Source organism: Malaclemys terrapin, chromosome 10 (assembly GCF_027887155.1).
Source record: "Malaclemys terrapin pileata isolate rMalTer1 chromosome 10, rMalTer1.hap1, whole genome shotgun sequence".
NCBI classification, from domain to species: Eukaryota; Metazoa; Chordata; order Testudines; family Emydidae; genus Malaclemys; species Malaclemys terrapin.
Window position 1 is genome coordinate 36,182,168 of NC_071514.1, and position 27,506 is coordinate 36,209,673.

Consider the following 27,506-nt stretch of genomic DNA (forward strand, 5'->3'; position numbering starts at 1 on the left):
TAGGAGCATCTGCAGGCTCAGCTATGTCATCCAAAAATCACGTCTTATCACAGGGGTCGGCAACCTACGGCACGCGAGCCGATTTTGAGTGGCACGCTGCCTGCCCGGTGAGGAGAGGAGGAGGAGGAGGAGGAGGAGGGGCTGGAAAGCGCCACGCGGGGGAAGAAGTGGGAGGAGGGAAGCTTGGCTGCCGCAGGACCAAGCTTCTGCCTCCTGCCCCTGCAGGGGAGAGTGGGGGGGGGATGTCCCGGCCCCCCACCCCACTCAGCCCCCCCACCCACGGCTCTTCCCTGTGGGGGCAGGAGGCAGAAACTTGGTCCTGCGGCAGCCACGCCCCTCCCGCCCCGTTTCTTCCCATAACGTGGTGTATTCCGGCTCCTCCTCCTCCCCCCTCTCCCTGCCGGCGACGGCCCTTGCGAGGGGGAGGGGGAGCGGAGCAGAGCCGAGCCGAGCGCAGCGTGCTCGCTGCTCCGTAGAGCAGGCAGAGAGAGGTAGGGACGGGCCTTGGGGAAGGGGGTGGAACAGGACATATCCCTCCCAGCCCCCTGCCATGAGCCGCTCAGGGCAGGAGACTGGGAGCACCCCCACGAGCCGAGCATCCCAGCCTTCTGCCCTGCACCCCCCACACCCAGCCTTCTGCCCTGCACCCCCCACACACCCCCAAGCCCTCTGCCCTGCACCTCCCCCCAACACCCAGCCTGCTGCCCTGCACCTCCACACACCCCCCAGCCCTCTGCCCTGCACCTCCACCCCCCCCAGCCCTCTGCCCTGCACCCCCCCAGCCCTCTGCCCTGCACCCCCCCACACCCAGCCTTGTGCCCTGCACCTCCACACACACCCCAGCCCTCTGCCCTGATCCTCCCCACACACACCCAGCCTTCTGCCCTGCACTCCCCCCTCACTCCAGCCCTCTGCCTTGACCTCCCCCCAACACCCAGCCTTCTGCCTTGCACCTCCCCCCAACACCCAGCCTTCTGCCCTGCACCTCCACACACACACCCAGCCCTCTGCCCTGACCTCGAGTCGCCCCGATCAGCCCGCTGCAGGCCTAGGTGAACAGAACCCCAGGCTGGAAGTGGGCTGAGCAGGCTGGCGGCGTAAGATCAGCATTTTAATTTAATTTTAAAGGAAGTTCTTAAACATTTTGAAAACATTGTTTACTTTACATACAACAATAGTTTAGTTATGTAATATAGACTTATAGAGAGAGATCTTCTAAAAAACATTAACATGTATTACCGGCACGCGAAACCTTAAATTAAAGTGAATAAATGAAGACTTGGCACACCACTTCTGAAAGGTTGCCTATCCCTGTCTTATCACATCCCTCTGACTGACACAGTTATGGTGGAAAAAGCTTGTAGAATAGACCTGGCCTGCCTGATAGCCTCCAGAAAAGAGTTGGTTGCCCTTTCTTAAAAGAAATGTGGGTGGGCCCAGCCAATCATCTTCTTTTATAAATCCCTAAGTTTTGAAGCTGTCAATATAAACACAGAGTACGATTATCTCATCCTTCCGCTAATGGATTGTATTTTTCTTTGATCTGAAGATGTTATTCAAAATGGTTATTTGTTTCTTTAATGTTATTTCAGAATACAGAAAACAGTCATTTCCTTCTCTTGCTAATATTTTAATTTTTCACCTGTGCAAATAAATGTTCATTAATATTTCTTCATTAAATAGTCTTCAGAATACACAGAGTTTTAACATACAGATTAGTTAACTTGCCAGGTATATGGCTAATTTGTTTAGCTCATACTCTATTGGAAGCAAACTTTAATTATTAGAAATATTTAGATAGTGCATATATTTACAGAATGCTTTAAAAACATAGATAAGGACATATTCTCTGTCTTAAAGAATTTAGCGTCTAAATGAGATGAGGCACAGACAAGACATGGGACAATAGTTCACAGAAGGTAGCTGAAGCGATTACTATATTAGGGAGACAATCGCATGTAGCCAATCTGTGACTGCTAGCAGCAAATATTTCCAACAGCCAGGGATGGGACACTAGATGGGGAGGGCTCTGAGTTACTCCAGAGAATTCTTTCCCAGGTGTCTGGCTGTTGGGTCTTGCCCACGTGGTCAGGGTCCAACTGATCACCATATTTGGGGTTGGGAAGAAATTTTTCCTTGGGTCAGATTGGCAGAGACCCTTGGGTGGGGGGGGGGGGGGTTCGCCTTTCTCTGCAGCATGGGGCATGGGTCACTTGCCGGTTTAAACTAGTGTAAATGGTGACTTCTCTGTAACTTGAAGTATTTAAACCATGATTTGAGGACTTCAGTAACTCTGCCAGAGGTTAGGGGTCTATTACAGGAGTGGGTGGGTGAGGTTCTGTGACCTGCAATGTGCAGGAGGTCTGACTAGATGATCATGATGGTCCCTTCTGACCTTAAAGTCTACGAGTCTATGGGACTGTTCCAGCATAGGAGACAACATAACAGATGGCATAAACAAGCCACTGGCAAAGGAGAAGGGAGAAATAAGGAGGAAAATAGGGAAGAAACTGAGATATAAGGGAGAGCAAGAGCATATAGGGCCCTAGTAGGCCTGATCCATAGCCCAATGAACCCAGGGGGGAGTCTTTCCACTGTCTTCAATGGGCTTTGGATCAGGCACTCGGGTCCTGATTAAGCAAAGCAATTAATCACATGCTTAACTTTAACTCCATCGGTTAAATATATGATTAAAAATGAGTACATGCTTAAATTCGCTACTGAATCAAAGCTGATATGAAAATGGGGGGCTAAATGCAATGGGGCAGGAGACAAATTACCACCATCTTCTTGAATTTTCTTGGTTATGTAAAGAGAGGGAAGAGATACTTTGGACAGAAAGGTTGGGCAAGCAGGCCAGACAGGATACGGTCACTGTAATGAAGATGAGATAATCAGGGCATGGACAGTTTTAGCAGCAAAACAGTGAGAAAATGGTAAATTCTAGAAATGTAATGAGGAAGGAAAGATCATGTATAGTCCAATCCTGCACCAACAAAGTCAATGAAAGTTTTGCTGTTTATTTCAATGGGAGCAAGATGGACCCCGTAATGAAAGACCAGACGTAGGGTGAGAAGAAGAAAGTGGAATCAAAGATAATTTAATTAATTTTAACATTTTAAACCACAATTTCACATTAGTGGCTTTTATGCTCTGAGGTAAATATACTTTTTAGGGGATTAGAGAAGAGAAAGAAAGAAATAACGAAAACAGGCAAAGTTAATGATAAGGAAGCTTTGTCACATATATATTGTGACACAGACACAGACCAGTGGGGTACAGGAGTCTGGTAGAGGGCAAATAAACCGGTCACTGGATGAGTAGTTTTCTGTTCCCTGAGTGACGAGAGCAGGGGCTGCGCTAGAGTAATCAGGAACCTGCTAGAACAAGTTAAGGCAGGCAGGTTAATTAGGACACCTGGAGCCAATTAAGAAGAAGCTGCTAGAATCAATTAAGGCAGGCTAATCAGGGCACCTGGGTTTTAAAACGAGCTCACTTCAGTTTGTGGTGCGAGTGTGAGGAGCTGGGAGCAAGAGGTGCAAGGAGCTGAGAGTGAGAGGGTGTGCTGCTCGAGGACTGAGGAGCACAAGCGTTATCAGACACCAGGAGGAAGGTCCTGTGGTGAGAATAAGGAAGGTGTTTGGAGGAGGCCATGGAGAAGTAGCCCAGGGAGTTGTAGCTGTCATGCAGCTGTTACAGGAGGCACTATAGACAGCTGCAGTCCACAGGGCCCTGGGCTGGAACCTGTAGTAAAGGGCGGGCCCGGGTTCCCCCCAAACCTCCCAATTGACCTGGACCGAGGGTTCTTCCAGAGGTGAAGTTCTCTGGGCTGTTCCCCAACCCACATGGTGAATCTCTGAGGCAAGAAAATCCGCCAATAAGCACAGGACCCACCAAGATAGAGGAGGAACTTTGTCACAATTGATATACACCTCTACCCTGATATAACGCTGTCCTTGGAAGCCAAAAAAATCTTACCGCGTTATAGGTGAAACCGCGTTACACTGAACTTGCTTTGATCTGCTGGAGCGCGCAGCCCTGCCCCCCAGAGCGCTGCTTTACCGCGTTATATCCGAATTCGTGTTATATCGGGTCACGTTATATCGGGGTAGAGGTGTATTTTCATATTTCTTCACTTTAAATTTCTTCATTAGTAACCTATCTTAAATTTGTGGGGTTTTGCAAAATATATACCAATTTACAACAATTTAATTAATTCTACTAATCATGTTATATGCCTGCTCTGCACAAGATATGAGTATTTCCACCCACATTAAGGAAATTGCTTCAATGTGGAATTTATTTTCATATCTCAATAGTTTAAAAGCTAACATTTATAATGTTTACAATATTTTAGAATTCATGGACTTGATGGCAAATAATAAATAATCCATGGCACTCAAATAATACAAAAGATTTTGGTTTTTCCCATGCTGGGCAAAATCGACTTTTAGCCAGTTTCCATACTACCCAGAAAAATCAGTGTTTCAGGGTTCATGTAGTGCATCAGACTTTTAACCAGCATCGAACATTTAACATTCTTCTGGCAGTCAAACAATTTTTTAAAATATTCATACCATGAAAATTAAATGCTTGTATAACATATTAACAGAGCAATTTCCAAATTTTTAATGGGATACTTTATAGTTTAAATTTTGTGATAATGGCATGGATAAAATTAAACATGCTCCAATTCTTTCTGTGATATCTCAAGCAACACTAGAGAAAGTCTATGGTCAAATTACAATAATAAAAAAAAAACAATAAAAGCTTTCTTTCTAGGCAGCTACCTATTACACTTAACAGGCTTAAAACAAAATGTGTCAAAGATCAAGAGTAAGTTATCTGAGGTGTCAAGTGCAAAAGGTTAAAGGTGGAATTTTATTAGGTCAAAGGTGGCATAAATAAAATCTTATATGTCAAAGAAGAAGGGTCACAGACAAGGTGTATATAATATAAAGACATCACAGATGACAAGTAATAACTTTAAGTAGTGCAAGTGTGTTCACTACAGATACCTTCATTGATTAAAACTGGAACTCAGTGGTTAGTGACTATGAACATTACAGTGCCTTACTATAACACATTATTTACTTCTGTATATTATTTTGGAAACTTGCTTTCAAGTATACTAGACCTAATATTAAATTATTAAATGCTTTATTTGTGGGGGAGGCAAAGTTTGGCATTAACTGTGCATATCAAATGAAAAGAACACAAAATATATCTTAGTTGGATAAATGTAATAGGTTTTCTACTTTATTATGAGAGTACCTCTAAGATTCATATCTTATTACTGAAGTACTGAAAAAGAAAACTGTGAAGATGGCCTCAGGCCAGGGAAACTCTAACTACAACTGTATAGTTGCATTGTTGTACCCATAGAAGCAGCTGAAATTTAGGTATAAATCAAATTATTTTTTAATACACCTCTACCCTGATATAATGCGACCTGATATAACACGAATTCGGATATAACACGGTAAAGCAGCGCTCCGGGGGGGCGGGGCTGCGCACTCCGGCAGATCAAAGAAAGTTCGCTATAACGCTGTTTCACCTATAACGCGGTAAGATTTTTTGGCTCCCGAGGACAGTGTTACATCGGGGTAGAGGTGTATAAGATTAGTAACTAAAATGTCAGTAAGCTGGTACTACACTATAACTGTGGTGGCTTTAGGTTAACATTTTAGACAGGCACAGTAAGCCACAGCACTGCAGATGCATTCATTAATTAAGGACTTTTTTTTAAGTGACCCTCAATCTTCTGCTGTAGCTGTCAAGTTGTACACTGAATTGGAGGTGTTCCCACCAGAGTTCTTTTGCTCCTACTCTAGGGCCCTGTTTCAGCACAGCATTTAAGCCCACGCTTAAAGTATGTACTTAAGTTCATGTTGAAATGCTCTGCTTGAGAGGAATGGATTTAAGTATATGCTTTGGTGCTTTACTAAACCAGGTCTCTGTTAGAAGTATGTACTGTACCTTTAAGAGCACAGGACAGGCTAGGAAGAACAGGATGATTAGATGCAATCTAGTGTTAACTTCACCAGATACACAACCAAGAGCATATGGCTCTCCTTTGTCTTATGTAACTCTGTATTAGTTCTAATAAAGCCTTACTTCTAAGAGTTCGGACTGTGCCTCCTTCTTATGTATCCACAAGGCAACATATAGTACTAGAGTGAGGTAGAAAGAGGACAGAGAAAAGAGGATTGTGGTGAAGGAATAAGAGTATTTTGGACATGGAGCAAGTAAAAGCCCCCAAGGAGTTGAACTAAGGTAATTCAGTAGACTCTTGGAATAGATTCAAACAGAGTTTTGAAATATATATATATATATATAAAGCAGCCGGCAATGATGAAAAAGAAAACCAACAGAAAATGGCAATCTTCTTAAACTTTGCAGGACTTGGCAGTAGATGTCTTTAATTAGCATGCAACTAAATCAGGCAGAGAGAGCAAGTTATGACACAATTTCGCAGAACTTTGAAGAGTACTGCACACCTAAAAAGAGCAAAACATTTGAAAGGTATAAGTTTCACCTTAGAAGACAAATGGAAAGAGAGTCCTTTGAAGAATTCCTAACAGAGCTGAAGCTAGTGAGCCAAAACTGCAGCTATGGACAATTAACAGATTCAATTATAAGGGATCAAACTGGAATTGGAATCAGAGGTCCAAAGCAGCAAAAAAGACTATTGGAGGATATGGATCTTACTTTGGCTAAAGCAGTAAGACTATCAGGCATCTGAAATCACTCTGAACAAAATAAAAATAATGACAGGAAAATAGGACACTGCCATTCTGGATTAGAGTGACAAGAGAAAAATAAATCCTGGCAAGCAGTAAGTCATTACAGAACAAAAAACCACAGAGAAGCATGAACAAAGCAAAGCACAAGAGTTCACAAGAGTCAGCTTCAAGGATTGCACAAAATGTGGACACAAACACTGACCTGAAAAATGCACAGCTTTTGGTAAGCACTACAATATTTGTAAGAAATACAGTGATTTTGCCGAAGCGTACAACCAGGATTAACAACTGCAGAAGAGGAAGCAAAGCATGCATGCTGCTGCAATAATTCAGGAAGATGGCACAGACAGCAACACAGAAGAGGAGCTCTGTTTAGTAGCTGTATCTGAAGTGGAAGGAACTGACGAATGGACAATTTGCTTAGAGACTAATGGGACTCTGGTAATCTACAAATTGGACACTGGTGCTCAGGTAAATGTTTCATATATTAATGTTAAAAGGTTAAATTAAAAACAGATTAAATTGAAAGCTTATAACGAGGAAGTCATTCCTACTAGAGGTACATGTGTACTAGAAGTGAAGGTAAAAGATGGAATAGATTGATAAAATTTGTGATAGTTAAAGGGAGCAAAGCACCTATATTGGGTTTAAAAATATGCCAAGCCCTTGGGCTCATACAAAGAGTGCACATGGTAGAGGAGATAAGGGACAGAGGCATACTGTAACAGGACGTTTTAGAGGGTACAGGAAAACTGGCAACTGAACATAAAATTGAACTAACAGAACCAACTGTCCTATCATACATGCCCTAGAATTCTTTACTCCTGAGGGCATTCTGCGCCAAAAAATTAAAAATTCTGCACACAGTATTTTAAAATGCTGCACAATTCTGCAAGTTTTATTTGTCAATAAATAAATGTAGAGGCTCCAGTATGGCAGTGAGGAGCACAGACCACTGGCTGCACGAAGGTGGGAGATCACCCTGCAGCACCCCCGCCCCTAGGAAACAGACTCAGCAGTGAGGCTGCGCCCAACCCTGATACAGCACAAGGCCTGGCCCGTGCCCAGAAATACCTTGGGGCCCTGCTCCTCTGCACCAGGCAAACCAGATGTAGGCAGGCTCAACCAGGCAGGATCCAAGTGTGAAGGGGCTCAGTGTGGGGTGATCCAGGTGTGGGACAAGAGGGTTCTGTATGGGGCAATCTGTGTGCAGGCAGCTCAGTGGGGGGATCTGGATGCACAGGCTCATTGGAGGAGATTCCAGGTGCAGGGGCAATGGGACTTTGCAGGGGCTTCCAGGTGAAGGTAGTTGGGGCTCAGCGGAGGGCTCTGGGTGTGGGGGTTTCAGTGGGGGAGTGGGGCTTCGTGGGGTGGGGGGGCTGGGTGCAGCTAATTGGGGGTTAGTGATGTGGGGGCTCAGGGTGGTGCGGGAGGCTCATAAGGGTGGAGGTTTGAGTGCAGGGAGCTCAGTGGGAGGTACTCTGGGTGCGGGGGGGGGGGGTCTGGAGGCAGGGGGGCTCCAGATGCAGGAGTTGAGTTCAGTGCGGTGGGGTTCCAGTATGGAGTGCTAGGCAAGTTCTGGGTGTACGAGATGAGGCTTGGCAGGGTTGTCTGGGTATGGGAGGTCCAGATGCATGGGAGTTGGGCAGATGGGGGAGCAGCTCCCCATACAGTGACCCCTCCCCCCGCAGCTGAGGAGTGATGGGGGCAGGAAGCAGGGGAGGATGCTGAGTTTCCTGCAGCTGCGTGAGATTTCTGGGGGTGGGTATGACACAGCCCCAGCAACTCCTTGCAGGGGAAGAGGAAGTCCCATCATCTCCTGCCTCCAGCCCAGCCGGGACTAGCAGCTGATCCCAGCTCAGGGTAGGAGCCACTGGCTGGGGTGTCACCTGCCCTGCGGTGATTTACCTCTCTGTCAGCTGCTCCGGGTGCCTGAAACAATGTACCTGTGCTGCTAGGCAGTGGTGCGTGACTGCTCTTGCAGCTTCCCTTTGCTTCCCTGTCAGAAAGTAATTTTTCTGCAAGGAAGCAAAGAAATCTGCAGGAGACATGAATTCTGCACACATGCAGTGGCGCAGAATTCCCCCCAGGAGTATAGAAATATTCTGCTAAGTATGAGAGAAAGCTCAAAGAAGAACTTCATTGTTCAGTAACAACAGACATCATTAGAAAAGTATGAGAGCTTACAGAATGGATGCACTCACTAGTCATAGTAGAAAAAAAGGATGGAACACTGCGATTATGCCTAGATACTAAGGAGTTTAAGAAATATATCGAAAGGGAGCACTTTCAGTTACCTATCAAGGAAAACATTTTGGCAGATATGGCTGGTGCAAAGTATTTTATTACTTTAGATGCACCATCTGGATTCTGGCAGATTCCTTTAGATGAGAGGATCTCCAAATTATGTACTTTTATTATACCATATGGAAGATATTGCTTTCTTTGATTACTGTTTGGTCTAAAATCTGCTCCAGAAGCCTTACATAAAACTATGTATAAAACTTGAGGGAATTGAAGGCACAAAAGTGTATATACATGACATTCTCATCTGGGGCAGTACAATAGAGAAACATCATTACAGGTTAAAAAGAGCATTGGATGGGATTAGAACAGTAGGCCTGAAGCTAAATTAACAAAAATGTAAATTCAGGCTCAGAGAAATTACCTATTTAGGAGAAAGGCTAACTGAACAAGAGGTATGTATTGATCCTAGCAGAATACAAGCTATAACAAATATGCAACACCCAGAAAATAAGGAGGGAGTACAGAGGTTTATAGGAATGGTTAATTTTGTTGGGGAAGTCCCTGCGGCCCATTCGCCTGCAGGCACCACTTCCCACAGCTCCCATTGGCCAGGAACAGAGAACCACAGCCACTGGGAGCTGCGGGGGGCAGTGCCTGCGGATGGCCAACATCAGCAAAATTTCTCGCGGCCCGCAATCACATTACTCTGATGGGCCGCATGCGCCCCACAGGTTGCCCACCATTGCTCTAGTGGATTCATGTCTTTCAAGGTATGTCTGCACATTTATCACTATGTCACTCAAGGGTGTGAAAAAGATGGCCCCCGAGTGACTTAAGTGCCAGTGTGGACAATGCTATGTCGGCGGGAGACTGTCTCCCGACGAAAGAGTTACTACTACTCGCTGGGGGTGGTTTAATTATGTCCACAGGAGAGCTCTCTCCCATCGTCATAGAGTGGTTACACGGGAGCTCTTACAGAAGCACAGCAGTATTGGTACAGCTGTGCCACTGTAAGCTCTCTACTGCAGACAAGGCCTCAGTCTGGGGCACTAGAGCAGATGCCCTCACATAGTTTCTTTTTCTAGAAGAGCTATGCTATTAAATGCTGTGATTGGTGTATAACATTCAGACAAAGGAAAAATCTATTTTACTTTTATTTCCTCATGTTTTAAAGGGAGGCAGTGGCCCAGCAGCTAAAAGGTAGAACTACCTTTGTTTGATTACTGTTTGGTCTAAAATCTGCTCCAGTAGCCAGCAGGGAGAAGCATACAAGATAATTAGGTACCTGTGACAGTCAGTGTACAAATTGATGGATCCAAGAATGGTAATCTATGTGTCTGCTTGTGAGTTTGCTGGGAACTTTCACAGCTCACAGTTCTAAGACTCTGGACCCAGCAGGAAGTCCGCCACTGAGGTAATTAGGTTACACCTACTGCCCAATAATCAATTTCATCCAAACAGGAAGTGAAAACACTCCCATTACAATAGCCATTTTAAAATTACAGAAAATACAGAGTTAGAGAACCCTCAACCTTTGATTAGGGAAATAGGTGAGCTGCAATCCACCAAGATGTATTTCTCCAGAGAATCCTTTCTCTGTAATTACAATGATCCCTTCTCCAAAGACAGCCATATCGGTGGGTTGCAGCTCTTGGAAACTTATACATTTCCCTGCAGAAAAAAATGAGAAAAACCTGCTACAGGTTGTGAAAAACAAAATACAAAGAAAATACCTTAACTAATAAAAATATCAACAAATATATATTTATGTATGTGCTTGTGGATATGAACACATAAAATGCCTCCCCAAATGCCACAGCTGGCAAAATAAATAGACATCCTAAAATAAACAAACTCTATGGGGTGGAAACATTTGGTGCACCTAGCTTGGAAACAGATTTTGTAACACTAAAGTCAAATCTGAATCAGCTCTGGAGACCCAGATTAAGCAGTATTTCTTAGTAAATATGAGATGGGAACACCATGTGGCTGATTCACAAATCCTCCAGATGGACACAGTTTAGAGGCTAGGTGTCAGAGTTGAACTGTTTCTCACAGAATGCTCCTTAACATAACACTGTAGTTCCAGGTCTGCCATGCTGTGGCAGTGGAGATAAATCACGCAACAATTTAGAATTGTTCTCTTGGAGACAGCATAGCTTTTTGAAATGCTGTAAATAGAAAAATGTTGTTTCTCAATGCCTCCTGAAGAGACAGCGAAGTGCCAATTCTTTTAGAAAGCAACAGAGGGTCCTGTGGCACCTTTGAGACTAACAGAAGTACTGGGAGCATAAGCTATCGTGGGTAAGAACCTCACTTCTTCAGTACTGGGAGCATAAGCTTTCGTGGGTAAGAACCTCACTTCTTCAGATGCATCTGAAGAAGTGAGGTTCTTACCCACGAAAGCTTATGCTCCCAGTACTGAAGAAGTGAGGTTCTTACCCACGAAAGCTTATGCTCCCAGTACTGAAGAAGTGAGGTTCTTACCCACGATAGCTTATGCTCCCAGTACTTCTGTTAGTCTCAAAGGTGCCACAGGACCCTCTGTTGCTTTTTACAGATTCAGACTAACACGGCTACCCCTCTGATACTTAATTCTTTTAAAGTTGTTGTTAAAAAGCCATTACTTGACAAGGGCAATTTCTATAACTATTGTCCCATCTTGAATTTCTAATATCTGTGGAAAATTATCAAGAATGTTGTGAAAAAAATAATTTAATACTGCTCCCTTCAGCACTATCGACCAGGAAGTGCAGACAACACATTTGCAGACCCTAGCAGGAACTGACAAGTTTGCACTTGAGTGGTTTTGCTCTGTCTTTCTATAAACTATGTTGATGATACTCAACCCAGACAAGACTAAAGTGAATTTTACAAGATGAGAGAATTAAACAGAGGAATCGGTGGAAATTATACCAGCTTTCCAGATTGCAAGGAAGAGTCCATGGCTTGTTTCTCATATTCAGAGCCTACGGATTTTGCTGGGTTCCTGGCAGCTGCAGGAGTCACAGATATCAACAATTGTCAAGTGTGCTTATGTACATTTGGGAAGGAGGTTATGTCTTTTTCTTTTGGATGCAGTTTCACCACATTATCTATGCCCTTGTCACTTCAAAGTTAGATTATTGCAATGGGGCTATCCTTTCATTTTTGCAATGGGGCTATCCTTCCAATTATTTGGAAACTGCAACTAGCATAGAAATGGGCAGCCTACCTGTTTAATGTCTGCTCAAGCAAAGACCACATTATGCTGTATCCTGAGATCTGTACTGGTTACTGACTGTTTCCCAAGTGAAGTTTAAGGCATTAGTTTTCATTTTTAGAGCCTCAAATAGTTTGGGGTCAGTTGTTTGCAAGACTATGTCTCTCCTTTTGTATCAGCATGATAGTTGAGGTCATCTGAGGCACTACTCCTCATAAATGGAGAGGGCTGACAGCAACTCATTCTAGATGCCCCAGAGCCTGGATTTGATACCTCACAGGGGAGTTGTGAGGATAAAGACATTGAAGATCGTGAGGTGCTCATATACTATGGTGATGAAGGCCATATAAGTACAACAGACAGAAGGATCGACCAACCTACTTTCAGGACATGCTGCAAGATCCACCTGTTTTTCCATGTGATTCTGGGAGAGAGGGGGAGATGGGAAGGGACATGACTGCAGGATAGCTAGGAGGCTGATCGAAGAACTACAGGAGACTAGGCTGGGGACAAGAATACACACTATTTTGGGATGGGGACCTGGGTTTTTCCTGTGTAGTTAGCATGTGTGTTGTTGCTGTTTTACTTGTTAAGATGTAGGGGCCCTGTTTGTGTCCTGTTTTGCAGTTATACCAAAATTGGGTGTTATAGTAAAAAATAAAAAATGTGGTATGAGTAGAGTTTAGAGAGGTGCAGAAGAAATATAGAGAAGAAAGAGCCTACTCCTCAAACACAACACAATGACCACAAACCTCAGCACCTGCAGAACAAAAGGCCAGACTCACTTGACATAGCTTTCTTACAATAAATCAATAACATTTGAGCTAACCTTTGTGAAAGGACGGAAAGAAGGACAGAAAAATTCTATAGTAAAACCTGCCTTAGAGACCACCTCTGAAGAGAGACCACCTGTCACGAGCGACTACGTGCAGAGGCCATGGAACACCACCGCTCTCTAGTGTGCAAACCTTTGAAGAGAGACCACCTCTTACAAGCAACCACTTTTGCTAACTCCCATGAGCGGTTGCTCTTGGCAGGTTTTACTGTATATAAAAGGCACTAGTAAAGCACTCATATACCACATTGATAAGTACGGGATAGGTTAGATCAGTGGTTTTCAACTTTTTCATTTGCGACCCCTAAAAAATTATTGAGGTGTGGACCTCGTTGGAAATCTTAGACATAGACTGAGGACCCCTAGAGTCGGCAGACCATAGGATGAAAACCACTGGGTTAGATGGATAGAAAAAAATACCTTGTTAGAAAACAGTCAATTTATATACATTGCATCATTTTCTATAGGAAATCTATTTATATGACACTCACTGGAATAACTGTATTTGAATGTTCCATTTTTTTTTTTTTTTACATTCCATATTAAAAAAAAGTCAGCATTACTATCAATAGTACATCTTATTTTTGATACCTGACTTTTTATGTTCTTAGTTCTGTGAGAATTTTCAAATCTGTTTTAAAATATTACATTTCAGATGACACTGTAAACCAGAGGAATATTAATATTAAAATCTTTTACAAAACATACCACTTCTTCATCTGAAAGCTCTCGTCCTTGGATGCTGCTATTTTCTCTCACTGCTTGTTGGTGTTTTTTCCCCTTAATGTGGCTAAAAAGATACACCTCTGAGGAAATCTGGAATGAGAATAAATGATGATTAGGGCCCTACCAAATTCACAGTCCATTTTCGTAAATTTCAGGGTCATAGCATTTTAAAAATCTGGAATTTCACGGTTTTAGATATTTAAATTTTAAATGTTATGGTATTGTAACAAAAAATGAACATGTATTTAAAAAATGGCAAAATATAAACATGTGAAAGCCCTTAAGACAGAGGTTCTCAAACTGTGGTCCGCGAGCGCCATTCAGGTGGTCCGCGGATAGTTCTCTCTAAGGTGCGCACCTGGGCGGCTGCATACGAGAGAATGAAGGGCCACCCACCTAATTAGTGGAGTCGTGTAAGGGGTAGGTGGGAGGGGGGCAGTGGGGTCAGAAGAGAGAGTGGGAGGAATTTGGGACGTATAGGGCTGCGGTGGCCAGAGCAAGAGGCGACTTTCCCCAGCTCCAGGTCTGCAGCTGCTGGGAAGAGACGGCCCTCCTTCCCAGCCGCAGCTCTGTGGCAGCTGTGGTGGGGGAAATACCCCTCTCCTTCCCAGCCCCAGCTTGGGGGCTGTTGCAGCGGGGGAGAGAGGGCACATCCATTGCATTAGAAAGATAATACTACTGATATTAAAATATGAGTTGCATGCCTTTATTTGTAGAACAAAAGAATGTTAATTATTAAGGTTTTATTTATATAGTGCTTTTTATCCAAAGCGCTTTACAGTAGTTAGCTAACAGTACAAACAACATTTGGAAAGATCATTAAGTGGTCTGCCAAGACCTTCAGCAATTTTTCAAGTGGTCCGTGAAAAAAAAAGTTTGAGAGCCACTGCCTTAAGACTCAGTGTTTCTCAGACTGGGGGTCCTGACCCAAAAGGGAGTTGCAAAGCTATTGTAGGTGGGGGTCACAGTATTGCCACCCTTACTTCTGCACTGCCTTCTAGTGGAGACTGACATAGTGGAGGATCCCAAGTTGTTTATTCTTGCTCTAAACAAGTTTATTCCAAAAAATGGTGTAAATGCCTGTACACCATTTGAAATAATTCTGTGTTTGGACATGAGGACATACAAATGTTCTAGGGACAGCACAAAAGGGTGACAACACCAACTTTGTCTGGTGCAGATGAGGCCTAGAAATACAGATTGGAATTCAGCTAATAAGTTAAGAGCAATGCTCATGTTTATGCCACATATGAATCACAGCTATTGCTCTCTACTAAGCAGTAGCAAGATCCAAGGTACTGGGAGTAAGAACTGCATGTCTCTCTCTGATACGTAAGCCAAACCAGAGCATCCAGCCACTGAACTATTTCTGTGCTTACAGTGTTGTTGTAGCCAGCACTGTAGTCGGTCCCAGGATATTAGAGAGACAAGGTGAGTGAAGTAATTAATATCTTTTATCGGACCAATTTCTTTTGGTGAAAGAGACATGCTTTTGAGCTACACAGAGCTGTTGACCTGAAGAAGAGCTCTGTGTAGGTTGAAAGCGTGTCTTTTTCACCAACAGAGGTTGGTCCAATAAAATATATTACCTCACCCACCTTGCCTCTGGGTCACAGTCCACAGAAACCTATGGAAGCCTCCCTGGTAACATACATGCAGAGACTACTCCATAGCCATGTGTACAATCATGAACACCTGTTTACTCTGTCAGAAAGAAGGGTTCTTGTAAATGTCAATACCATACCTCTTAATCTTCAAGCTTGCCAGTGAATGACACAAGCAATCAATATTGGCAAATAATTAAAATATGGAACATCTATGTTTTATTTTATGTTGTACCATATTGACCTATTATAATGGTTTTAACTATAAAACCTGTTTTAATGGTATTTTCTCACTGCGTGAATAAAATAAACCAATTTTAAACAAAAATCTGGAAAAACAAATTCCATCGTATGCAATCAGAAGGAAGACCTATTTGTATTGTCAGCAGGGTTTGAACTCTGGACCATGAAATCTCCAGCATAGACCTCAGCCCCTTGAACTGTTATCCTCTATTTGGATCTACCAGTAGAGAGAGAATTGATATACACTTTGCCAGCAAGTTGCACAATTATCTGTTAGACAACAGTAAAATGATGGAGATCAAGAATCTTGGTTTCTATTCAGGTTCTGGGAAGGGAGTGTGGTATAGTGGCTAGAATAGTGGTTGTTTAGAGACAGGATAGCGGAGCACATAGATCTGGCACATTCATTCTGACAGGCAGTGTGGCTAAGTGGACAAGACTTAGGTCTACCATATGATAAAAACTGGGTTTTTATTCTCAGCTCTCCCTGAAGTGACCTTGTGAAATCTTTCAGTGCACTTATTTATAAAATGAAGAAATGATGCTTGACTGACTTCTTGGGTAGGTTATGAAGCCCTTGCTCAATGATAAGGAGTCTATAGTAGACAGAAAAATAAACAGCAATCAGTACAGGGGAGACCAGGCCTCCTAGCTCCAGCTCAGTGAACGGCGCCCTAGGCTACATGATTCTCTCTCCCTGTTTCTGGGACACTGCCTGACCTGGTAGTGCAATGGAACAGCAACCTAATGCAACTGCAGTGCCGAAGATCCCACAAAATCTGCTACATCTCAGAGCTCTGATCATTACTTTGTTCACAAAAGCGAGGAAGCAGGGAGAGAATGGTGGGGCAGCACTCCATTTACAATACATTCATGCCTGCAAACCACAGCAAAACTGGTAGATTGAAACCTTAGCTAGGCCCATTACTTTTGATAGCATTGCTTCAATCCAACTTACCAAAACATTGCATAATGAACATTGCTTTTTTCGTTCATATGGTGTAAGTTTAGGTGCATAATCAGTATTAGCATGTCTCCCACTGCTTAATTCAGCTGCCTTTTCTTTCCTCTGTTCAATTTGTTCCATGTGTCTCCGAATGCTTTCATCATGCTAAATAAAACAACAAATGGTAAAGAACATCGAATAAAAATAAACAGAAATGAATAATGTTCAGAAATACCAAGGTTTATTAAGTACTGTTTAGTTCTAGATGATGAAAAGTAAAATTAAAACATGTATAATACCATCCAAAATGCCAAAAAGGATGCACCAGGCTGTATCACCACACACATTTTAAGTGTGTTACTCTTTATTGATATAATTTAAAATATTAATACTATACTGTTATTTATGTAGACTAGTATCACTTCATCATCTTTTGTAAATCTAGTCCGATGGTTTTCTGTTGCATTTAGTTTCTGAGCTCATGCTGTATTTCTTCTGCAGGAAGAACTCTGAGACAAATTCAATTAGTTCAACTTCCAATACCATACAGACATTACTGGTGTAATCGTGCTTGCTCTGATGAACTGAAAGCAACATGGCATCAATTAAAAAGGTATAAATGATTTATTATTAATATTTAGATTGTAATAGGGATTACAGTCTCTAGACCCATTCAAACAATGCTTTGTTTATCAACCACAACAAGGATGGCACAAAATCTATATATTACCTAATACTAGAAATTAGCTTATAAACATCAACTGTATGAGAAAGAATGGCATTTCACAATAGGAGCATGTGTAGTGAGAGTGCTTCTTAATTAGTGGGATCAACAGTAGAGAATTACTTAGAGATGGAAGAACAGTCTGTTTTTTAAAATTATACAACTGTATAGATCTACCGCAATGGACCACAGATACTGATGGAGACTACTAGGTACTCCCATCATGCTATTACTACTACTAATATTCTGTAACTTTGATAAAGGTTTTATTTTCTCAGTTCACCAGAACTTCAAAAATAGCACTTAGTACTTTGGAAATCTTTATGCCTCTCAAAATAGGATAGATATATGTTCAAACTTCTTATCATTTGGTCTTTGGTTCTTCATAAGGTAGGAGTTTCACAAGCTGTGTTGTAATACTGCAGCATCCTACCTAACATCCCCAATCCTACAACTGACTCCACGTGACTGGATCCCTGTGCTTCTGCAGAGATCCAGTGAAATTGACAGGGCTCTGAGTGGATCCAGTTGCAGGACTGGGACCATATTCTATGCAGTGAAGAGGAAGGAACATGCCATACTTCCATTACTGATACTTGTGAAGACCCATAAAATGGCATCAGTTTCCATGTCCTTTTCTATGTAACACTGGTTTGTAGACTGTTTTCACCAAACTGTACAAATCAGTTTTAATTATTTTTACCAAGATTTTTATTTTTGCCAGAATTTCATTTTAATAATAAGATTAGAAATTTCTTCAAAAGTACAAAATCATTTAGACCTAACTGTGATCCCACACTTGGTTTACACTAATTAATTCCATTGACTTCTATGGCATAATTTCTGATTTACAGTGTCAGTGAGAGCAAAATCAGACCCATCTGATGTCTAGATAAAAAAACCTGAACTATAGTAGCAAAATTCAGGGTATGATATTGCTCTACTGTAATGACTTTGCTAAATAAAATGTACTTAAAGAAAATTATTTTGTGGAAATTCTATTTTAAATAGAAATGTATTTTCAGTTAGAAAGAATATTACTCCCTTTATACCTTCAGCTGAATCTTTTTCTGTAGCTCCTCCATTGCTTCTTGTTGAGCTGCAGTGAGAGCTGCCAGCCTCTCCTCTCGATCTCTACCAAAGGAGAACATGTATTATAGCAAAAGTGGTAAAGGTCTGAAGTATACATTTATAGTTATAATATATATTTGAGATGGGGAAAGAAAACCAGAGACGGCGTTAACTGCTACCCCTTGTGAAGCGACAACAGGGAGTAATACATTGATGACTTTCCCAAAAATGTCTAGTGCAGACAAGGCCAATCACAGAGTCACACAACAGCTGGGGGAAATGCTTGAGATAGAAAATGATGATGGCTAAAGGTCTGATCACAGCAGCTTTCTGAAGTTCTACAAATTAAGCTTTACTGCTGTTTTTGCTGTTTCGTATATACTCTTGATCAAGCAATAAGAAGTATGTGCATATTGTAAATAAAGGAATTTACAAGATAACTGCTAGCCAGAAGACTGAACTTACTAGCCATATATTGACATGCAAGATGCATGAAAGACCCACAAGCAAGTTCCATGTGCAAAGCCCTGGTGAACCTACCTTCCCCACTGAGAAGAAATAAAAGGTGCTGTCTCTAAAACCTACTAGGTGGCCCCATCTTTAGTCTCAGTCTCTGGCTAGTGAGTGTTGATGCATTTGAAGTCACCTTTGCTTCCATCTGGCTGCAAGAAGGCAATGCTTACTGATGCGAGGGAGAGAAAGGTTTCTTGTACTCTACATCTCCCTTGCTTTTTTTCTTTTTGTCCTGCAGTCCCATGAATATTCCAGTGCTTTTCTCTGGTGCTGATGATTGTAAAAACTATCAGCAACACTGTAAAAGTGACATGATTCTCAACAGTTTCACTGCTCCCTGCAGGGTTCTGAATAGTTAAGTGAAATTGTCCAGTCTTAAGTTCACTCTGCTGCTGCTTCTTCGGAAAGGCAAGAGCAAGAGTACAGGTACTGGAGCTAACAATCACGAAGACAGTGCCTCATCAGTTCATATTTGGAAAATTATCTTTGAAACTGTAAGTATTAGAAACTTTATTCTTTTAGAACAAAGCTTAAATTCTGCAGAAATTAATTATTAAGGTCACACATTCAGCAGGGCAAATTTCCCACTTGCCAATAGCAAGTGAGAAAATGGAATTTTCAAATCCTAATTATAAATCAGAATACAGTTGGCTGCTGTTACTGTTTGTATAAAGAGAAGCAGCCTGGGTACGGGCCAAAAGAGGTCATGGAAGCACAATGCATGCAGCTTTGGCTATGCTCAGCAATGAAGAAGGCACTTAAATCCATTATGCATCTAATACATTGATACACACAATACAAAACCTACGGAATCAATTCTAGTAACTTCTTATTTCATGTACTTGAACCAAGGACCTAGGCACAACTACAGCTAACTGAGGGATGCTACATAGAATAGAAATAAAACAAAGGTCCAAGGATGTCCAAACTGGGTTGAGGGAAATATGTTGCAAACGAAGAGGTGAGCATTTGGTTTCTGGACTTATCTCCTTTCTTATAGGTTGAACCCAAATGCTTCCGTAAAAATTTCAAAGCTCGCTCTTGTCCTACTGAGAAGCAGAACGAAGTGAAATGCCCTAGAGATGGTGGAGAGAGACAAGGTGGGTGAGGTGATATCTTTTATTGGACCAACTTCTGCTGGTGAGAGAGACAAACTTTCAACCTACACAGAACTCTTCTTCAGGTTTGGGAAAGGTACTCAGAGTGTCACAACTAAATACAAGATAGAACAGATTGTTTGGCATAAGTAGTTAACACCTAGTCTTAGGACTTGTCTACACTTGAAATACTACAGCAGCACAGCTGCAGTAGCACCGCTGTAGCATTTCAAGTGCAGACACTGCCTATGCTGATAGGAGGGGTTCCCAGGCTCATCTTTTGAAAGTGTTGTTCAGGTTTTCTTTGAGGATGAGGACTAAGAGGTCAAATACAGAGTGATTGCTTTGTGAAAAGTGTTAACCCCCAGGTGATATGGTATTTTTGTCTTTTATCATTTTTGTGAGAGTCCAATTGAGAGCATAGTGATTGTATTGTTTTACCCACATAGTTTTTATTGGGACATTTAGTGCACTGGATGAGGTACACCACATGTTGTGATAGGCATGTGTAGGACCCACGTATCTTGAAAGATGTTTTGTGGAGGGTGTTGATCATCGTAACAGTGGAGATATGTCTACAGGTTTTGCATCTGTTGTTCTAGTAAGGTCTGGTAACACTCTGAGTTGGTGTGTCCTCGTCTGCATGGTGTTTGCTTCTGATGGAGAAGTTGGATGTTGTTTGAAGGCCAGAAGAGGAGGTTCAGGAAAGCTTTCTTTCACAATGTGGCCCAATCAAGTATGGGTTGCAATTGTCTGATGATACCCCATATGGGTTCCAGTGTGGGGTGGTAGATGACATCTAGAGGTGTACAGTTGGAGAGGGAAGCCATACAGGAAACATGGACTGAACAGAGATACTGGATTTATGTCTTATTACAACAATCTATAACCCCCTTAACACCACTACCCCCAAGTTCCCGCCCCCTTTCCTACCTATGACAGAAGGGTTGTTAATAGGCCACTTCACCTTGGTTCCTTGAAATGTGTGTTAACTATTTATGCTAAACAATCTGTTCTGTTTAACTATGGCACGGAGTACGTTTCCTAGGCCTGAAGAAGAGTGCTATGTAAGCTCAAATCCTTGTCTCTCTCTCCAACAGAAGTTGGTCCAATAAAAGATATTACCTCATCCACCTAGTCTTTCTGATATCCTGGGACAAACATGGCTACAACACCCCTGCATACAACATATTCTATGAGAGCATTCAAGGTGAAATGACCTGTTAGTTGCTAGAGCAGCCCTGGATAACTTGAATCTCCTCTGAAGTTCAGTGCTTTGAATGAGTTGTAAGACTCTCAGCAAAACAGTCAGTCATTCCAAAAAGGTCGTGGCAAGCCTTCTTATGTAAACAATTTTGAATTATGGAAGGGGTAATTGATTTTAGTTGGTCTTCCTAGATCGTGACAGCTCAGACTGTTACTTAAAGAAATATCACACTCAAAGCTAACAAGATCTACCCCAATCAGACAATATAGTGATCATGGTAATCTGAAACCAACATCTTCCTGCCGCTTTTGGGGCATTTCTGCTTTTGAATGTGCCTGCCATACTCTCTAATGAGAAAAATTAAACAACAGATATTCTGAAATAAAAATAATCTGAACGGCAAAAGCAGAAAGGTAAAAATATTAAAGAAAACTGAAAAGTAAAATATTAAGAAGTACTTTACTGAATAAACTAGTTCTGGTGAAGGCTTGCATAAATCCAAATTTAAAAAATAAAAATGCACAGAAAATATAGAAATACAGGCAGGGAGAACAAGGCTCACAGTGAATACTAGGCACAATCGTTCTTTCAGAAAATGTAAGTGAACTCCTCCAATTGCCATGGGGGGAAAAGGAGATGACGATGAGACAAATTATGTACTTTATGTACTATCTTCCCTGAGGTACATAAGCAACACCTGCACGCACTTTAGTCTTTTAGAACGTCTTGATTTTGGCTTTAAAGAATTCCTGACTCACACTACATACCCAAAGAACACAACGTCCAAAATGGATTATGCAACAGAACTTATTTTAGAGAACATATTTGTTTTCTTCCTCTATGTGACATCAAAATTAAGACAAAGATAACACTATGGCTTTTGAATCAATATTTTAATGTAGATAAAAATTTTCCTAAGACTCAATGCTCTTACGTACAAAACATAAATATTACTCCTTGCATAGCTTATTGGTCCATATGTAAAACATATTTGTATATCATTATGCTCAGTAATACAGATGTATGATTACTATTGACAGAAGTGGAATTTTCCATACTATGGAGGTCATCTCTTTGGAATATAAAATGCTCAGAAATTGCATCTAAAGCCTTACTGGGAATCAAGCTAATGTACCATGAGAGCACAGGGTCTCTTAATAGGCACTTTTACATACACTACCCCTTTCATAAGAAGGCTTTAATCACCACCAGATGCACAAAATGAGTGGATTTTGAAGAAAAGTTAAGTAGATATTCCAAAATGACCCATTCCATTCTGTTTGTATAAGATTCAAGTATTTCTAGCAGCAAAATAATGAACCAGATCCTTGGGTCCCACTGAGCTATACCAGAATCCAAGAGGGAGGGTGACTTAAAGTCAAACAAACTCCCCTGTACCATGGCATCAGGATTCATGTTTGGACTGATTTATGTTAGAGAAACCTTTGGGCTACTCTAACATGCCAGGTGCAGTGCCCCCTAAAGGCCATTCTACCAGTCCAAATCACTGGATTGCAAAGTGCTGTGGCCACACCTCTTCCTATCCCTATGCCAAGGAAGGAGAACCAGGAATGGATGGCATATAGTTGGTATGCTGGCTCTATGCTACCAGAGAATTCCTCTAAGTAAAGGTTCCTCTATTTACCAGCAGCTCTTTTAGGGCAGTTTTCTGCCCACTTTCTACCATGGAAATGGGCAAAGGGGACAGAATAGGATTTGACCCACTGTATTTTCTCTAGCTTAAAATACCCCTTTTGAATAGTATGCAGTTAATAAAGCATGGAGCCACACACTGAACTAATGAGGATAAAACAAAATATTAAATAGCTACTCAGCCAGTGTGCATCACCCACCCGATACACTGAATGAGGACAGGCTCCTGTGAAAAAATAGTATGTAATTAAAAGACTGTATCATAATGCACAGTGGCATCAAATTAAAGTTGTACAGGTAACCTTAAGTCTAGTATTTCCTAACTTTTGAGTGCTTGACTTTGCAACTTTAACACTCTTTTAACAAATATTTGGATATAATTTCTAACTTTAAAAAAAAAATAAACTGATAAAAAAATTCTTGTTGAATTTGGGTGGAATCATAGCTTCACAGCACAGACCTCTGCCACTTGAACGAATGGAGTAATGGCTAGCAGTAGTAGGCTGTCATCCCCTATGTGGACCAGCCACTGAAGCGGGATGAGATGCACACTTCGTCAGCAGGTTTCACAGATACTTGCTGACAGCAGAAGAAAGCTGAGGCTTGGGATCTTGAATTCCATTCCAGGTTCAGAAGGGCAGTGTGGTATAGCAATCAAAGATGCTTCTGCCTCTGTCTCTCTATGCTGACTGGAGAGAGCTCTCCCATCGGCATAATAAAACCACCTCTGCAGGAGTCAGTAGCCATGTCAGTGGAAGAAGCTCTCCCACCAACATAGCGCTGCCCACACCGGTGCTTAGGTCGATGTATCTTACGTCGCTTATTCACAACCCTGAGGGATATAAGTTATACTGACATAAGTGGTAGTGTGTACAAGCTCTGAGGGTATTAACTGCCCCTGAAATCATCCCTCAGTTCCTCACTATCTCTAAAATCAAAAGACACTTATGAAGCTTTATAAAAAAAGACAGACAGTGATGCTGATTGACTGAGATGAAAATCTCATATCATTTTTGTTAGAAACTTGGGGTGAGGCCTAAGTACTGCCTAACCTTTATGGAATATGGTATACAGTTGGTTTGGCCATCAGAGTCGGTTACTCCAAAATGCCCATAGTCAAGGTAGTGACCACTAGAAATGAGACTTTCAGTGACAGATGGTACAAAAAGCAATAATCTACAAGCCCCTTCCCTAAGGGTATGTCTACACTACGGGATTAATCCGAATTTATATAATTCGAATTTTGGAAACAGATTGTATAAAGTATGCGGTCACACTAAGCACATTGATTCGGTGGTGTGCGTCCATGTACCAGGGCTAGCGTCGATTTCCAGAGCATTGCACTGTTGGTAGTTATCCCATAGCTATCCCATATCTCCCGCAGTCTCCCCCGCCCATTGGAATTCTGGGTTGAGATCCCAGTGCCTTATGGGGAAAAAAACATTGTCGCAGGTGGTTCTGGGTACAGCCTCACCCCTCCCTCCATGAGTAGGTTAGATAAATGTCTATCAGGGATGGTCTAGACAGTATTTGGTCCTGCCATGCGGGCAGGGGACTGGACTCGATGACCTCTCGAGGTCCCTTCCAGTCCTATAATCTATGAATCTATGAATCTATGAAAGCAACAGCAGACAACAATTTCGCGCCTTTTTTCCTGGGTGAACACTGCAGACTCCATACCATGGCAAGCATGGAGCCCGCCAGCTCCAGACAGCAGTCATGAACATTGTAAACACCTCGCGTGTTCTCGTGCAGTTTATGCTGAGCCAGGACCAGAAAAACAAGGAGAGGAGGCGGCGGCGGCGACGGCAGCGCAGCGACAAGAGTGATGAGGACATGGACCTGGACACAGAATTCTCTCAAACCGCGGGCCCCGGTGCTTTGGAGATCATGTTGTTGGGGCAGGTTCTATCCGTGGAACGCCGATTCTGGGCCCAGGAAACAAGCACAGACTGGTGGGACCGCATAGTGTTGCAGGTGTGGGACGATTCCCAGTGGCTGCGAAACTTTCGCATGCCTAAGAGCACTTTCATGGAACTTTGTGACTTGCTTTCCCCTGCCCTGAAGCGCCAGAATACCAAGATGACAGCAGCCCTCACAGTTGAGAAGCGAGTGGCAATAGCCCTGTGGAAGCTTGCAACGCCAGACAGCTACCGGTCAGTCAGGAATCAATTTGGAGTGGGCAAATCTACTGTGGGGGCTGCTGTGATGCAAGTAGCCAAAGCAATCACTGAGCTGCTGCTACGAAAGGTAGTGACTCTGGGAAATGTGCAGGTCATAGTGGATGGCTTTGCTGCAATGGGATTCCCTAACTGTGGTGGGGCGATAGATGGATCCCATATCCATATCTTGGAACCGGAGCACCAGGATACCCAGTACATAAACCGCAAGGGGTACTTTTCAGTGGTGCTGCAAGCACTTGTGGATCACAAGGGACGTTTCACCGACATCAACGTGGGCTGGCCGGGAAGGGTTCATGACGCTCGCGTCTTCAGGAACACTAATCTGTTTAAACGGCTGCAGCAAGGGACTTACTTTCTGGACCAGAAAATAACCGTTGGGGATGTTGAAATGCCAATAGTTATTCTTGGGGACCCAGCCTACCCTTTAATGCCATGGCTCATGAAGCCATACACGGGCAGCCTGGACAGGAGTCAGGAGCTGTTCAACTACAGGCTGAGCAAGTGCAGAATGGTGATAGAATGTGCATTTGGCCGTTTAAAAGGTCGCTGGCGATCGTTACTGACTCGCTCAGACCTCAGCCAAACCAATCTCCCCATTGTTATTTCTGCTTGCTGTGTGCTCCACAATCTCTGTGAAAGTAAGGGGGAGACCTTTATGGCGGGGTGGGAGGCTGAAGCAAATCGCCTGGCTGCTGATTACGCGCAGCCAGACACCAGAGTGATTAGAAGAGCACACCAGGAAGCGCTGCGCATCAGAGAAGCTTTGAAAACCAGTTTCATGACTGGCCAGGCTACAGTGTGAAATTTCTGTTTGTTTCTCCTTCATGAAAACCCGCCCCCTTTATTGACTCATTCTCTGTAAGGAACCCACCCTGCCCCTTCCCCCAGCTTGCTTTCAAAGGAAATAAAGTCACTATCGTTTAAAAATCATTTATTCTTTATTAATTGATTATAAAAAGAGGGAGGGAACCCGGATGGGGTTTGGGAGAAGGATCAGCGGGAAGGAAAAGGCCACTAAAAAAAGGTTAAAAAAAATGACAGCCTTTTGCTTGGGCTGTCCACTGGGGTGAAATGGGAGGGTATATGGAGCCTCCCTCCCGCGTTCTTACACGTCTGGGTGAGGAGGCTATGGAACATGGGGAGGAGGGTTATACAGGGGCTGTAGCGGCACTCTGTTATCCTGCTGCAGTTCCTGAAGCTCCACCAGACGCTGGAGCATGTCTGTTTGCTCACGCAGCAGCCCCAGAGTTGCATCCTGCCTCCTCTGATCTTCCTGCCGCCACCTCTCATCTCAAGCGTCTCTCCTGTCCTCACATTGGTCCCTCCTGTCCTCAAGTTCACTGGCTTCTTTCCTATACTTTGAAACCGTGTCCTTGCACTCATTCAGATGAGCTCTTTCACTGCGGGTGGATTCCATGATTTCCGCGAACATCTCATCTCGCGTCTTCTTTTTCCGACACCTTATCTGAGATAGCCTTCGGGATGGAGGAGGGAGGCTTGAAAAATTTGCAGCTGCTGGAGGGAGGGAAAAAAGGAGAGAATTTTTTAAAAAGATACATTTTACAGAACAATGCTTATACTCTTTCACGGTGACCAACACTATTCACATTACATAGCACATGTGATTTCTGTACAAGGTCGCATTTTGCCTCTTAATATCGAGTGCCTGTGGCTTTGCTGCTAGAGATCACAGACGCAGGTCCGGGCAACAGAATTCAGCTTGCATGCGGCCATGGTAAGCCATTGTCTTTCGGCTTCTGCGCCCTCCTTTCCCACATACCAAGCAAAGCCCGTTGAGTGCTGCGGTTTTCCTGTTAAGCTTCAGCAGCAGAAAACAAACTAGCCCCCCTCATCCAATTCTCTGGATGATCGCTTTATCCCTTCCCGCACTGCATGGCTGGTATCAGGGAAGATCCCTGCAGGAACCAAACTAACACCCCCCACCCTGCTATGAATTCTCTGGGATGATCGCTTTACCCCTCCCCGCACCGCGTGCCTGGTATCAGGGAAGATCCCTGCTAGCCAAATGCGAAAAGCTGCGCTTGGCTAACTGCAGGGAAGGATTTCTTTTCAGCCACAGGCAAACAGCCCAGTAGGAACTGCCACCTCTGTCCCCTTAATTTAATTCCCGTATTTCAACCAGGTTACCATGAGCGATATCACTCTCCTGAGGATTACACAGCGAGATAAAGAACAGATGTTGCTTGAATGCCAGCAAACACCGGGACCATACGCTGCCAGGCTTTGTCATGCAATGATATCAGATTACTTGCTGCAAGCATGGTGTGGTCAAGTGTCCTACCATGGAGGATGGAATAAGGCTGCACTGCCCAGAAACCTTGTGGCAAGGCTTTTGGAGTACCTCCAGGAGAGCTTCATGGAGATGTCCCTGGAGGATTTCCGCTCCATCCCCAGACACGTTAACAGACTTTTCCCGTAGCTGTACTGGCCACGAATGCATCCCAAGTCCTCAGGGCAAAGTAATCATTAAAAAACGCTTGCTTTTAAA

At 43.0% G+C, this 27,506-nt stretch overlaps 1 protein-coding gene across 5 annotated transcripts in view; it reads right to left on the minus strand.

The window, feature by feature from the left end:
- The window catches only part of SCAPER (S-phase cyclin A associated protein in the ER), a 379,512-nt gene that overhangs the window by 222,602 nt on the left and 129,404 nt on the right, over positions 1-27,506 (minus strand). For all 5 annotated transcript variants that reach the window (XM_054041167.1, XM_054041165.1, XM_054041164.1 and 2 more), the window contains 3 exons: positions 18,326-18,407; positions 16,562-16,714; positions 13,739-13,846 (listed from right to left, as the gene is read on the minus strand). In XM_054041167.1, the coding sequence (XP_053897142.1) occupies positions 13,739-13,846; positions 16,562-16,714; positions 18,326-18,407 (343 nt within the window). The remainder of the gene's footprint in view (positions 1-13,738; positions 13,847-16,561; positions 16,715-18,325; positions 18,408-27,506) is intronic.